Source organism: Pagrus pagrus (assembly GCF_965226575.1).
Source record: "Pagrus pagrus genome assembly, chromosome: 21".
In the NCBI taxonomy this organism is placed as follows: Eukaryota; Metazoa; Chordata; class Actinopteri; order Spariformes; family Sparidae; genus Pagrus; species Pagrus pagrus.
Window position 1 is genome coordinate 15,238,474 of NC_140208.1, and position 15,496 is coordinate 15,253,969.

At 38.7% G+C, this 15,496-nt stretch overlaps 3 protein-coding genes across 7 annotated transcripts; 1 reads left to right on the forward strand and 2 right to left on the reverse strand.

Moving 5' to 3' along the window:
* Positions 1 to 2,174: 2,174 nt before the first annotated feature.
* On the reverse strand, positions 2,175 to 8,128 carry LOC311250396 (tubby protein homolog). The gene is made up of 12 exons (XM_084342039.1): positions 7,430 to 8,128; positions 5,645 to 5,810; positions 5,301 to 5,531; positions 5,060 to 5,200; positions 4,428 to 4,586; positions 4,175 to 4,335; positions 3,923 to 4,084; positions 3,668 to 3,780; positions 3,246 to 3,360; positions 3,058 to 3,156; positions 2,784 to 2,955; positions 2,175 to 2,679 (listed from the first exon to the last, which is right to left on the reverse strand). Exons 1-12 carry the CDS (start codon positions 7,469 to 7,471, stop codon positions 2,546 to 2,548), a joined length of 1,695 nt encoding a protein of 564 aa, XP_084198165.1. The 5' UTR covers positions 7,472 to 8,128; the 3' UTR covers positions 2,175 to 2,545.
* Positions 8,129 to 8,832: 704 nt separating this feature from the next.
* Positions 8,833 to 11,496, forward strand: cfap119 (cilia and flagella associated protein 119). 5 transcript variants are annotated; one of them, XM_084342041.1, is made up of 10 exons: positions 8,833 to 8,975; positions 9,128 to 9,189; positions 9,381 to 9,415; positions 9,533 to 9,598; positions 9,683 to 9,846; positions 10,263 to 10,333; positions 10,434 to 10,550; positions 10,665 to 10,743; positions 11,027 to 11,164; positions 11,259 to 11,496. In XM_084342041.1, the coding sequence occupies exons 2-10, from the start codon at positions 9,163 to 9,165 to the stop codon at positions 11,411 to 11,413; spliced, it is 852 nt and encodes a 283-aa protein (XP_084198167.1). In that variant the 5' UTR covers positions 8,833 to 8,975; positions 9,128 to 9,162; the 3' UTR covers positions 11,414 to 11,496. The 5 variants fall into 5 exon arrangements, with proteins under 5 accessions (XP_084198167.1, XP_084198169.1, XP_084198168.1 ...); XM_084342043.1 differs by having other exon boundaries at positions 11,060 to 11,164; XM_084342042.1 differs by having other exon boundaries at positions 9,128 to 9,180.
* Positions 11,440 to 15,441, reverse strand: phkg2 (phosphorylase kinase, gamma 2 (testis)). Its single transcript, XM_084342040.1, has 10 exons — positions 15,200 to 15,441; positions 14,784 to 14,895; positions 14,508 to 14,683; positions 14,357 to 14,411; positions 14,201 to 14,266; positions 13,299 to 13,462; positions 13,094 to 13,184; positions 12,819 to 12,972; positions 12,532 to 12,657; positions 11,440 to 12,428 (listed from the first exon to the last, which is right to left on the reverse strand). The coding sequence occupies exons 2-10, from the start codon at positions 14,876 to 14,878 to the stop codon at positions 12,183 to 12,185; spliced, it is 1,173 nt and encodes a 390-aa protein (XP_084198166.1). The 5' UTR covers positions 14,879 to 14,895; positions 15,200 to 15,441; the 3' UTR covers positions 11,440 to 12,182.
* Positions 15,442 to 15,496: the final 55 nt, after the last annotated feature.

Genomic DNA, 15,496 nt, shown 5'->3' on the forward strand with positions numbered 1-15,496 from the left:
GTTGTCAGGAGATCAGCTGAACGTAGTTGTGTGTTGTGGTGATTCTGTAGGAGATATGAGCTGTCTTCCTCTAAGTTGATTTTGTTGATTTAGAGTCTGTAAAACACACTAAGTTGCACAGTAGTAGTGTGTCTGTGTCTTGCTGTGTTAGGTCGCAGCAGGGCGTGAAGTACAATAATCTGCCGTAGATCAAGCGGAAGTCATCGTTGGCGAGCTGGCAGCTTTGATCAGCTGGGCTGGCATGCATACTGTACATTTTGCTGTTTGTGTGTTGCAGCAAGTATAAGCAAAGGTTAAAAGTTAAGAAGGTGATTTTCTCTATAATTCATGTAGACTTGAACAGGAAACAACTAAACAGCACATTACCACACAGGCTTCAGTTTAATTTGGGTTATTCTTTTTGCTAACAAAAATATCTATGCATGTCTGATCGTCTGACTTCACCACAGAGCATAAGGGAGGCCTATTTTTATTTGGAGAGGTCTTGAAAACATTCTGTCCCCCTGTGTGAAGCACTGTGAACGTGCGTCAGATCAGCAAAGAAGCTCTCTTGAAACAAGTGTTTTCAAATCTTTATATTTCGCAACACCAAAAAGCCTGATATGTACTGCTCTATCTGCAACTTGTTGCTGCTCTGTGGCATCAGATATGAGTTTTTTTTTTTCTTACTTTCTTACTTCTAAAATGCTTCCTCCTTTGTGATAAAGACTCTGACGATGATAGCAAACAGCTATAGATAAAACTTTTTGGCGGAGAAATAACATGCAATCAGACTGAAGGAGAAGTGAGAGGATGAGCGGGGAGAGATAGTCAGATAGAGAGTGTCACGTCAAGGTTCTAAACTTCTGGGCAGGGGAGTAGAGTAATGTAGAGTAATGTACCTTGATTACTTTTTGTTACTTTTGGACTACTTGAATACCAAACATATGCAAATAAAGACAAGAAAAAAGAAATGTCAATAAGATGAATGTATCTGTAATCTTTTTTTGTGTAACTTTACCAGAATACAGTTACCTGAATACGTAATCATAATCCTGTTACATATATTCCCTTGCTCCCCAAGCCTGCACACAGCACAGTTGCCCCTCTACTCACTTTCTGGCAAAAGGTCATGGAGAAGGTTACCAACAGTTGGGGGACATTGGTAAGTATCAACCCAAGCATATGCCTCTTGAGCATTACAAAACATGTTAAAGATGTGAGTGCTAAATATTTAAGATGAATAGGAGATGCCATAACCACTGTGAAGAGAGTCATACTTAGACACTGGACGAAGAGTGACCCTCCAAACTATCGAGAATGGCTGAATACCAGAGCGGAAACAGCTTCCTACCAGCACCTCATTTATAAGATAACAATTAAACGGGATGTCTTCTTGGAAATTTGGGAACCATTTTTGACACTATCTTAACATATTTTAGAGTCAAAACATGTAGCAAAAGCCAAGTGGTTCAGACAGATGGTGTATATTTGGGTTTACAGGCTGGGAGCAATTATTGTATCCTGAATAGTTTTGCTGTAACCTTTATTGAATTTGTATTGAAGTTGTTATTTATTTTCATATTTTGTTTTACTTACTTTGTATTCATTTCATTTCATTTGTATTATTTATTTTAAGTGGTAAATATGTCTTAAATATTTCTTAAACACACCGTTTGTATACAGTATGTCTCCTGTGTTGGGGAACTGAATCTGGTATGTATATTCCTTTTTTACTTTTTTAAAAATGCTTTGTTTTCCAATTCACGCTTAATATCTTTTTACATGTTATTGTGTATATGTATTATTATATTTGCTATGGTTTAGGTTGCTGTATAAATTCTTACGAAAGAAACAATAAAAGCGGGATTCAAGAAAAAAGTACACACAGTACAGTGCCATCTTTCTGTTCTTTGGGAAATGGCGTCCTGCCTTGCTGTGGAGAAATTACGCTATGTGGTCAGAGGGAATTCACAGACATACAGTATATATTTTATTATTTTTATATATATTCTTTTTAAATATATGTATATTTGGTGTTTTTTTGTTTTTTTTCCCCTTGAATATTTGATGTCACGGTTGGGGGATGGGGGTGATTTTTAATGTTACTTTATGTATTGCAGGATGTTCTATCAATGCCAAAAACCAATAAATATAATGTTAAAAAGGTAAATAAACATTCACAGACATGCAAACCTTGTACTATTATTATTTAATATCTTACTGGTAGTGTTTACACAGTTGCCCTCAATATCTTTATTGCACAAGTCCTTTACACATCTGGTAAATATAAAAAGAGAGACCATAAATTAACTGATTGAAATGCTTCCACTTCAATATAAAATCTGTGGTGAAATAATAAATATCGGACCTATAAAACAAGTCTAAGTCTGAGGCATTTTTTTCAAATATGGTGTATACAAAGTATTGAAATGCACCAGTATACAAAACATGACCAATGACTCTTTCGGTCATATGGGTATCGTTTCATATGGGTATCGTTTCAACTTAAGGTTTCTATACAGATCAGGGATCTGGTTAAGCACTTGAGGCACACCAGCATGGGTCACTCACAGGCCAGTTTGCCATCAAAGGATGACAGCGTGATGGCAAAGGCTTGCAGGGCACACATGGGGAAACTGTAATCCATGGAGAAGACGTCCTCCGCTACACGGCCAAACTGCATCACTATGTAATCCTCTGGAAAAACATCAGTGGATGGGGAAAGAAAGAGACATTATAAAGTCAGCCATTCTCCTTGTGTTTGATGATAGAACAGAGACAGTAAGTCAGTGACATCTTACCATTGTCAGGGTGGATGATCTGGAAGTTTTTGACGGAGGCCTGGGTGACACGTCCGTGGAAGTTGAGCACGTATGACTGGGTCTGCTCATTCCAGCTCGGGGATTTGTTCACCAGGGTGACCAGTTTGTCTGTGTTGTTGTTCGTATGGCGGACCAGGAGAGTCTCAAGTTCCTATGATAAGGCAACATTTCAGTTCTTCTGAAATATTTCACATTTAATCTACATCATCAGAGGTTTTAAAATTATTTAAAATCTATTATTTTTTAAACATACATGTTTCGGATGAATGGACACTCTTTCATCATTCTCCAACATGCCGGGGATGATCACCGTCATTTTCCTGGGACCCTTAAATCCCAAAACATTTGTCTCCTGGAACATGAAAGCCAGTTGTATATTAAAGTTTTCTTAACTCTTGATATACTGCGGGTGCTGAATGGACAGGGTAAATTCAGACTCACATAGCAAATTGCTGCCAGCTCTTGCCGCACAGACTCGCACTCTTTGACAAAAGGCTTTTTCTCTGGGTTTTCGCCTCCATCATAGACTGTGAACTTTGTACCCAGGACATTGGACCTGAAACAAAAGACTCTTATCAGATGTATGTCATGAAATCATCTGTCAGGAGGGAGACGAAAAGGTCATGTTTGCAGGAAATTTGAAAAATAGACTGCAAATGTAAGTTAAACTTGTGAATTCTCTGCTTTCATTTTCTCATCATTTGCAATACTGCATCATGAACACGTGGAAGTGATCCCTAAATCAATTCAAAAACTTTAATTACAGCACTTTATTTTATAGGCCCAGATGTTTTGCCTTGACATAATAGGATAAGAATAGGTGTCAATATGTTTGGTCGCAATTAAACAGAGTTACAGTATACCTTAGTTTTCCTATGTAGCAGTTTGTGTCTCTGGACAGATTTGTCGGGTCAGTGGAGATGAGATAGTTGGATGTCTTGCACTTCTTCCGTTTTCTGCCTGCCATTAGAAACACCTTTGTGTGGCACAATTAGAACAGACAGAGACAGACAATTAGGAGGACTTAGATAAAACTATAAATGTGACAGGATCATATCATCAGAGCTACAATCAATGTGCTCAATGATCAGATCAAATTGTTTTGCACGAGTCCCAACCCTCTTGCCATCCTCCTTCTCCATGTGCAGGTAGTAAGTCGGGTAAATGCCCTTCTCCATGCCTCTCCTGTCTCTGGTGACCCTGCACTGGATCGTCACATCTCTGGGAGCTGGACGCAGAGCAAACTTCTCAAGATCCTCCACCGACATCGGAGATGTTGTCTAAAATGAGAAAGAGTTGGAATGATGTCACAGATAGTCATTTTTATATGCTTTCTGTGACAACACATTAACCAGTTTGTAATGTCTCACTCTTTCATTTGATTCACTTCCTGAAGATGAGCCCTCCCTGTAGTTTGAGTTAAGGGAAGCCAGACTTGGTGTAGTTTTGTCTTCTTTGTTCGTCTTTTTGCCCTTTTTCTCCTTTTCCTGTACTTCCTCGTCTTTGCTGTCGTCACTTATTTGGCACCTGGCTGTGGAGATGACACCAGCAGCATTATTATTCACAAAAACTTGACACTATTGTTGATCATGACACGTCATGTCAGGCCAGATTATCGCTCACATGTGTCAAGTTGTTTTTTCCTCTTAGGCGTTTGAGGGACAGGCTTCTGGGACCCGTCTTCCTCTTCATCCTCACTTTCATCACCTTTATTTTTCTTTGGACTTGACACCTCCACCACTGGCTCCGTCTCCTGGGTTGAAACTTCCTGTAAGTGTTTCTCTGCAGAAGCACAGAGAGTTACTTTTAGCATTATTCCTAAATGGGTGTAGTACTTAAAGGGTAACTCCACCAATTTTACACATTAAATTGTGTTAACAGGTCTTGGGGAGTTCTAATACACATGTGAAAAAAGTAGTATAAAGCCTTTTGTAGCTCCAGAGGAAGCTGCATGTAATCTGATAAATTGCCTCCAGTGGCTAAATTGCATTGTGGATAATGTAGACGGCAGGTTTTGAAAAGCAGTCCACTGGTCTGGCATTGCACGCTACACTCTGTACTCCCAAAGACCTGTTAACACCCTTTAATGTTTAAAATTAGTAGAGTTACCCTTTAAACCAACAGCTAGATTGATGTTAAAATGTTAAAGTTTAACGTTGAACAGTGTGAGTCGTTTTCTTTCATATGAACAACATACAAAGACTGTTATGAAGAGAGTACTGATATGTTAATGATAAACTGAACCCTGATGTTACTTTTACGCTCTTGTTTGGTTGTCTTGTTTGTCTTCTGTGGGTCTTCAGAGTCTTTCACTTTGTCTTTCTTCTTAGTTTTTTTCTCCTTTTTCTCCTTGTCTTTTTCCTTGTCCGTCTCCTTTTCACCATTCTCCTCCGTCTCTGAAAAATGAATCATTTATTAAAAGTGATTCTTGAAAACATAAAAACAGGTCCCAGTAGACCATGTTAGAATAACACATTCTGCTTTGCATAGTCTCACGTTTGGCTTTTTCTTTCTTCACGTCTTTCTTCTTGGTCTTTTTTCCCTCCAGCTGAGCATCATTCTCCACTTCAAACTTCACCTCAGGCTCCTTGTCAATCTCCAAGTCCATTCTCTTGGGTGTCAGAGGCATTTCTGAAGGCATCTCATCTAATGTCAAGCTTGCTGTCATGTTGCTTTCACCCAGTGTGATCTCATCCAAAGGGTTATCATGGGCATGTTCAACTTGATCTCCAGGAAAAACAAACAAAAATAACTTGTATTTAATATTTTTTTGAGAAACTGAATACACATTGGAATTAGATTTTCTGCTACTTAAGATAATGCATTATTCTCATACTAACCACTCAGGGAGGTGTTGCTCAGGGATTGGCTGATCAGCAGAGGTGTTTCATCACTGTGCGCAGCTTTGTGCTTTCGGTTTTTTGGCTTTTGCTTTGCATCCCGATTGGCTACCACCATTTGAGAGTCAGCCCTCTTCTTTTGCTGCTTTTTCATCAGAAGGGTTCGCTGGGGGAGAATTGAGTAATGGACTTTCAATTCAAATATGTACATCAACACATAACATTCATAGAAACATACGTATGCAAATAAACAGACGGTTGAGCTTTTTATCTCTTTATAGTCAGTAGCACAGTAAAATAAATTGAATTATTTTTTCTCTCAACAAACTGCCAAAAAATGTCCATATGGTGATTTTTTTGTGATCTTTCTACTCTCAGAGCCTCTTCTTTTTTTTTTACATTGGTCATTAATAACATTTGAAGGTGTTAATGCTTTTTCAATGAATTTGATGACAATTAATCTCAACTAACGCTAACCACCATTGGTATCATGAAGATCCTGACCAATATTAGATTTTTGGGGCCAATACCAATTTTAGTTAATAAAAAAAACAGATATAGACATATCGGCAAAGATTATTTTATACACAGAATATAGACAACATAAAGTTGTTGCGATATCCTGGTACTGATGACAACGCTGATATTTAAGAATAAAACATTGATATTGTGTTAACAATTTGCTCGCTTTTGTACAGTTACAGTTACAGACTGTCTCTCCGCCTCTATTTTGGCAAAAGACATGATGAACAAAGATTAACTTGACCAATAGCTGTTTCTATAGATATCGCAATAGTATCGTTATTGTAAATTCTTCAGGCCACAATAATTGTGGCGAAAATCTGATATAGCCCTAATACAAAAACAAACATTTTTGCATTTATCCTGTGTAAACATGTGGTTATCAAACACTTAAGATACATATGTAATAGAGGCAGGGTATTTTACAGTTAAACAATACCGTCTTATTATCTTCTGTCTTGATTTCCATAAACTACACTGGGAATTTTACAATATATTTATTTATATATCAGAAAAGGTTTTATGTCAGCATATATCGGACAACATGTACGATACATCATTCAGACGTTTGTATTTTGAACCATTTTTATAACATAAGGCTGTTTTCTATTATATAACTAAGAAAGGAACCAGATGAGGTCTTCGAACGTTACCTGAGATAGTTCAAATTCTAGAAAGGAATTGTCTATCTAGAATTTGAACCATTGTAACCACTGCCAGCTGAATGCTTGGTGCAAGATTTTAAAGGCAAGAGCCCATGCATTATTGTTACTGTTTACTACTACTGCTACTATTAGAATTATTTAAGATTTGTACTATAAGGTTGCTATATTTACTATTAGTATTAGTAGCAACTTCTACTGCAGATAATGTGCAGATATTATTATGCTGATCTTTCTGGTATAAAATACTCATAGAGTACTGTACTGGATATAAGCCAGGAGCTGACATACTGAGTGGTGTAAACAAGTCTGTGAATTTAAGTTGAGCAGTGGCTCCACACAGTAGGTGGTTCTGACCTCATGAGACTCAAGCAAGCTTCATTTCTCTGCAAAGCTCAGTTTTAACCACTTTTAACAGAGTATGTTACAGTCCTTGCTATTCTGCCAGCATGAGCTTTGATGGTTATCCTGCATGTGTTTTTGATAAAGAAACACCGCTAGAAAATCTACCTGATCACATTTGATTGTGAGTTATTTCATTTAATTGAACATAATTCACGTGTAAAAGGACGTCAAATACGAATTATCTATGTTTCTTTACCTGGTTGTCCAGCTTCTGTTGTCGAATATCAGGGTCCTCCATGTTTGAGCAGACACACTGCTAATGACAATGTAGTGAGCAGATAGCCTAATTAAGGATACTTCAAAACAACAGGTGGAATCCAGCACCAAAGTTCAGTGTGGGAAATGGTTATGTTTCCAAAATAAAACAGTGAAATACGGACGCGGGTGTCTGATTGTGCCACCCTGCTCCTTCCATCTGACAGTCTGTCCACCTGCCTGTAGCAGAAGGCAAAGTGGATTAAAAGGGGATAATGTTCTTAAACCGCACTGCACAGCTCAGTCACTGTGCACAAGCAGTCTCTGAGGGGCAAGGCCAGCTCTCCGCCACTGTGAAGATGCTCAGCGGGCCTAGTGTTACCGCTGAAACGTGAGACCAAAGAAACAGGAAGGTGATGCCCTGCTCCTGGCACTTCATTTACTTCGAGTCAGCAAGTCTGCATCGCTTACCGCGGCGAAAAAAAAGCCAAACACGGAACTGGCAGCAGTCACCACAAAATGCCCCAAAGCTTCCGACTGTCACCAGACGCGCCTCACAGAGCTGTACTGATACACGACATGTGACATACATCCATGCAGTGCCTATAAAATGACCAAACCGTCCCAGTAAACATAAACAAAGACAGACGGTGGCTAACCGCGGGAAACTCATACAGGTTTATGTCGTTGCCATGGATACGGCTGTCCTGAAGCAGCGATGAAGAGCCGTAAAATGACTGTTTTTAATCAGAAGATAACATGTTCTTCTGTCAACATGTGTGTGAGCTCGTCTTTGTCTAAGTTTGTGGTGTTGTCACTATTTACGCACCGTTTTAGTGACTACACGGGTGCATTTGATTGTTCTTGCCTGTGTACTGAGAGTTATGTGACGCACAACAAAATACTTAACACAGTAACGTCATTTCTGACCTTCGACTAACCCTAATAAACACAACAAAATAACAATGTAAATAAGGTTGTAGTAGTATTAGCAGCTAGTTAATGTGGTAGCCGTATGCTACTAAAATATTATAGCGAAGCCCTAGCTGCAGAACAGTAAGGCTACGGTTTGGTCACTGTAGGCGACTTGTGTGTCATAGAAAATATCAGTGAAAGTAGGCTAGTGGTGTAATATACCCTAAAAAGACAGTTTAAGACTAACCTAAATAAAATAAAATAAAAAAATAACAACAAATGAGTGATGGTGACTTTCTATGAATGCTTGACATTTAATTTTTTTTCTTTCACAATTTTTTTTTTTTACTTTATCAGGCATTTATATGTCTTAATAGGCATTTATATAGTATTTAGTTGTTTTTTCAAACACATTTAGGCCTACGTTTGTATTGTTTCGATAGCTTTTCAAATAAACCATAAAATATGCATGTTATTTTATTTTATTAGGGGGTTGTATGATTCTGTACCTAATCTCCAGGAGCAACGCTAAACCGGAAGGAGAAGAAAAAAAAAGGTATAACGTTGCTAGGATACAGTGAGGTAGTCAAACAGGAAGTGATCCTGCTACATTGAAGCTTGTTTTGATCAGGGTAAGGCTTCGCCAAAAACTTTTACATGGTGAAAAATATCATCAGCTAATAATTTGTGTCTTTTTTTTTAAAACTACAAAATGTATTTTTTTCTACAAATGTGTTGTTTTATGACTGAATCAAATCAAGTCAATCGCACTTCTGTTTTTCAGTTCTGCAATTTGCTGAATTTATAATACATAAAAAAATGGACACAAGAATAAAGGTATGCTCTGTAAGTTTGGCTAATTGAGAGCAGCTAGGAAGATGTTGGGTTCACTTTACTGTCTGCACGATTAACTCCTTCTGGTTTTTAGTCATATAATAAAAATATATAGATTATTATTATTTACACTACATACAACTATGTCTTAATTTTGCCTTGTAATGCTATGCATGTAAAACAAGCATTGCCTTTTTATGCAGGTACCACAGGCCCTGAAAGCTAAAGTGATGCTATGGTGAGAGCTCTGTCAACAATACAGATTATATTTATTTTAATTGCTTGCTGCTCTATTTCCCCCCTGCATGCTTAAACATCACGTCGAAACTTAAATCCATTCCCTGGGTGTTTTCAGGACAGATGTTAGCTACCATGACATGGAGGAGATCGACAAAACGCAATCCATTCCTGATCTTGAGAGGTTTCTGCACCTGTTTATGACCAACACATCTATCTATTTATACACAATCACACAGCACTGACAAATATTTCTTCTTCTCTTCAGTGTTTTATGTAGTGTGTTTGGAGTTGACCTCTCAGAACCAAAAAGAGGAGTTTTGCTGGAGTTGTATGTGCAGGCTGTGCTTTTTTGCAGAGAGCGCAGCTTCAAAAAGGAACAGACTTCTGCCATTTTGTCCATCATCAAGTCCATCCATGAGGCTAATGTAGGTAAGTAAAGTCACATTATTATTGGTATTATTGGAGATATTGTCACTATCACTGCTGTATAGTTAGTGGTTTGAGATGGAACTGGCTTTTAAATGGTGGCCCTGAGGGTCAAACCACTTAATTTCACAAAATGCAACATTTCCAAAAATGCAACAATATTTCACAATCACAACGACATTTTGGAAAATACAACATTTCACAAAAACAAATGTCAAAGTGTTTTGTGAACAGCTAACACTAACATGGGAGCTGACATAGTATATTTTCAGCACATATTCATATTGAGTCCATAACCAATTCAATATTTAGAAGTAAGACAAAATAAAGCATGCTGCTGGGCAAATATTACAGCTTTATTTGTTTGAATTAATCATTAAAATGTTCCTTAACTTCATGTGGGATGTCTATCTTTTCAGAAACTCCACTCAACAACATCGAGCAGTGTTTCAAATATTGCAAGGAGCTACTCCTCTGTCACTCAGTCAGGGTCTGTAAAACAATTGCAATTTTTTTTTATTCACTCACAACTTAATTTTACACATATACATTTTCATGATGTAATGTTTCTCTGTTTATGCCCACTACAGCGACCTCCATTTAGCATCAACCTCTTCAGCTCTGAGGAGGTGACCGGTATCTTAAATTACATCTTTAACAGCTACGTGAGAAACCACAAACTCTACAAATATATTTTCACTCCACAGGTAAGAATCACAAAGTTATTCTGCACAAATTGATTCATTTTTATTATACTGTAGTTAATCATGGTACAGTGAAAATAAATCTGGGTAGTTAAACTAATATCTTTGTTTTAACAGGTAAAACTTGATTTGGCTTTAACTTACTCTGGAAACCCAAACCAGGAGGAAGCTACCATGGAGGAGTCTTCTGTTTTGGGTAATAATTACAGGTTATTAGTGTTTTTAGTTGAATAAAAATATCTAGGTAGAATGGAAAAGTTTTCAAAACCTTTATCATGCAATTAGGGCAGAATAAGAGCAATTGAAAAATTACAGAAAGAGTCTGACCAACAAAACATAGCGTGTGATAGTTAGATAAGGCATGTACATTTCTTATCATCCTTTTTAAAGACCCACACACAAAAGGGACTTCAGCCTGCTTACACCAAACAAATATATATTCCTTTTTACAAGAAGAACAAAATATTCTTGATCTTTAGAAAACCTTGGACCACATACTTTTCTTGCACCAGATGTTGAAAATGTGAAGGAAACGGAAGGGGAAGCAGCGCCAAAGACAGACAGCTCCCTTCAAACACAGGAAGCGTCGATCACAGAACCAGAGGGAGATACGCCCGGTAGGATCACAAATCATAAAAGGACTGTGCGGAAATAAGAATTTGAGTCACCCCAAATGATGTAACTGCTTTATTTTCACTGCTTCACTTACAGGTTCAAAATCAGGACTGAAGGCACTGATCGAGAAAGAGGTCAGAGAGCAGATGATGCTTGTGTCTGGACAACTGGATCAGCGAATTAAGGAAATTGCGGATCAGCACAACCGAGCGCTAGAGTCTCCGCAGCTCAACCACAAGGCCAAAAAATAATGGATTTCAATAAGCACTCAAGTCAATTCAAACTCAAACTTTAGTTTTATTGTCAATAAAACCTTTGTATACAGTACAATTCATATCTGCATTTGTATGATTACTGCACATTTCTCAGGCAGGCACTTTCATGAAAAAGTGCCACATATTAAACTGAAGAATGAACTGAGTAGGGAATGGTGTTGGTTAGTTTTAACAGGAAATTCAGCCACAGATGGTCTTCACAGTTAGGGTAAGTGATTTTCCTACTAACTGAGGAATGTCTGCATGCAGGAAAGCTAAATATCATCTACCAAAAACCATCCAATAAATCTGAGCGTCTTTAGAATACATAATTATCCTATACACAATTAATCACAGTGCTTTAATGGTCATTTCAGCCACACAGTGCTTAGAAACACCTCAGTTATAACAGACGACCAACAGGTAAAATGCTAAATATACATAAAGTACTTTTATGTGACTTGTTTTATCAAACGATTGTGCAATATGTCCTCTACTGCAAACTGGCACTGCAAACACGATGACCTGACAAGACGAGTCTCAAACAGCCACAGGCTTCGATTAAAGGGCAGATAAGGAACATTAAGTTGTGCATGCTGATCTTTAACTTGCAGAGCCACGGTGCACATTAAGGCACACAAACATCCCGGTCCCTGAATTCCACATCTTAAAATTAAACACAGCAATGTGACAGGACAAACATGACAACACATGCAGATGTTTAAATGAAAAAAAAATCATTATGGTTAGGAATGAGGTTGACCTTTTATGTTTCAAAGTCCTCCAGGCCCAGCAGCATGATCTTAGCAGTATTCTGAAAGAGGGCGGCTCGGTTCTGCTGCTCCCCTTTCTTCACCCAGTGACCGTAGATGCGGAAGGCGCAGCCGTCGATGAGTTTGCGGACTCCGCGGAGGGAGTAGGGATCTCTGGCCAGCACCTCGCGAGTCAGCGGGCGAGCCCTGCGGTAACGGCTGTACATCCTGATGCAGGCCAGCACGGTGACTATCAGCACCTGAGAGGATGAGAAAGGACAGCGGACGAGGATACATGTATACACTTTTTTTTTTAAGGCTTAATTTTTTAAAAGCCAAATATGTCAGATTACTGTGACTCACCCTAAATGTCTTTCTGGGACTGAAGAGACGCACGTCCTCCTTCTGGTACAGTCTGAAGAAGGGATGTGCCAAGGCTTGCTCAGCTGTGAGACGGACAACTGGGTCCACCACCAGCAGCCTGGATATCTGAGCAGCAAAATGATTGTAAATTTTATGGTCTGACCTCATTTTTGTCTTAAAAAAAAAAGACATTTCCATTTCTGCTGAAGAATTGCTGTATCTTAATTCAAATTAAGGTGTAATTGAATGTGTTTTAATTTCAGTTTTCTAAGGTTTATCAGTCTTACCAGGTCTTTCACAGTGTCAGACCGGTCATCCCACTCTGGGGAGCTGAACTGATAGCGACCCTCCATGATCATCCTCAGCATCAGCATCTGCTTGCGATGCCAGAATGGTGGAGAGCCAGCCAGTAGGGTGAAAAGGATCACGCCACATGCCCAGCTTTCCAACACATCCATCAAAACAAGTGAGCAAGAATTAGAACTAAAATTCAGGAAAAACACTCTGGATCATGCTTTGTAAAAGTACACTGACACAAATGTATACTGATAAAAAGACTTACAGATCGACTTCTTGGCCATAGCCTGGGTGCATTTCATCCATCGAACATTTCAGTATTTCAGGAGCCAAATAACCAGGTGTCCCACAAAGCTCTAATTAGAACAAAAGACAAAAACAGATCATTTTAAACTGTGTCTATACAAAACATTTACATATCTAAACAGATACTTAACATTGACCGTCTGTTTCATTTGATACTACGCTACCTCGAAGTTTGTCTCCAGGCTGTAGCTGCACTGAGAAACCAAAGTCAGACAGTTTGATGTGTCCCTGATCATCGAGGAGAATATTCTCAGGTTTCAAGTCACGGTGGACGATGTTGAGGGAGTGGAGGTACTGCACGGCCTCCAGCAGAGCTCGCACCATACTCCTGTGTAGAGCAACGGGTTTTAAAAAACACATCAGTTTTTCACGGTTCTTATTCCCAAGCAGCTTAACTTTATTCTCAAAACCTCGAGAAGATCAATTTGCAGAGTCCTGGAATTTGATGAGCGATGTTCGGAAGATAACCTTTAAGTTTTGTCTTGTCTGTGTGCTTGAAGCTTGTTTAAAAGACTCTAAAAGCTGGTTTTCTTTATACTAAAGTAAACGGAGAGTGACATCGTTTTAAAAAACACAGTCAACTCACCATAAAATCAGAGTACATTTAAAAAAATGTTCAGCAGAAATTTAAAGAGTAGATTATTTTGTCTGGTGAGTAAATCTCTGAATGTCATCTGCCAAACTGATTGTGGCAGATATTTGTACCACAATGTTGGTACCAAATCAACCTTGTGGTGAACATGTAACATACCTTTTAAACTCAGAAATCTATATTCCAGGAAGATGGTTTAAAATGGAAAATTTTATTTTATCTCTTATTTTCTTTGTTTACATACACAAGCCTCCATCTGTCATTACCTTTTTTTTCCTTTCACTACAGCATTTTTAATAATTCGATGCAAAAAAATTGTCACTAGCAGATTTTTACCACACTATTGAATTGAATTGAATGGGGACCTTGTGAATCAAAATTGAATCAATTCAGGAAATCAGGGGCAATACCCCGCTCTAATGATATGAGTGGCTACAGGTTAAATGATCTGATGGCGTCGATGGTGGAGCTCACCTGGTTTCCTTCTCACTCAAGGTAACTTTTTCTGTGAGGTAGTCAAACAGCTCTCCACGTCTCATGCTGTAAATGAAAACAAGCGATTGATACCATCTTCTAATGGGAAAATAAACAGTCAAATGTTATGGAGGAATTATTTGTTGTAATACTCACAGGTCAAACACCAAAAATATGAATGTTGTGGATTCATAGGAATCAATGAGGGTAACTAAAAGAAACAAAGCATAACACAGTTTCAACACTTCTGAATCTCTCAAGAACACAGGAATTAAAGTGTCTTGTGGTCAAAAAGAGCCGAACATACTGATTGAGGAATGTCCCTTCACCATGTTGAGGACTTGGATCTCCTTCAGAGTAGAAGTCTTCACCTCCTCCAGCTGCTGAGCGGTCATCTTCTCCGCTGTGATCTCAATGATCTTAACTGCCAGCTCCTGACCCGTGTGTCTGTGCACACACCTGCGCACCACACTGCTCACCCCCCTGATATGCCATTGATATGAAATTAAAACACAACATGGGGTTTTTATTCACCGAAACAGAAAACAGAGGTTACATATTTGGTTATTTTTGTTGGACCCACCTGCCAATCACCTCCTTGGGGTCATACTTCTGGTAAAACTCCTTAGCCCCCACCCAGTCAGGTAGTTCATCTCCAACGACGATGTCTTTGGTCATGATGACAGTATATTAATCTATAACAACAACAACAACAACAACAGCAACAAACTGTCACTCACATAGATCACTCTGTAACAGTGCTGCATCACTTGAAATAGGAACCAAGTTACTGAGCTAATTCAATACAAGGAAGTGTTTTGTATTGCTTCGAGTTAGCAATCCATTTTTGCGATTTGATTGCCGCAAACACATCTCTGTCCTCTCTACTGTTATTTAGCTAGATATTTGCCCTTGATCCATCATGACAGCAGCTAGCTGTGTCCTCGATCTGGCCTTGCTGCAGCAGCAGGTTCACTGACCGCACAGGAGGCTACTCACCATGTAAGCAGTAATCAAAAGACAAGTAGGAGAGGAAGACGGCCAAGTTTTTTATAATAATGCCATCTCAGCTCGAGGAATCTTTCAGGAAGCCATAACTTTATGCGTGTAAACGACAACAATATCAAAGTTAGCTACCGATAATGTTAACAACCATTAGCTAGCATCCGAGCACTGTTTACATTCTGGTCACATTCATCGAAACTGCCTCTAGCGTGTATGGTTATTATAGAGTGTGGCAGTACCGCCCCCGTGAGGCCGGAGTGAAGGTTGCAGCGTGGCTGTTAAAATAGTTTT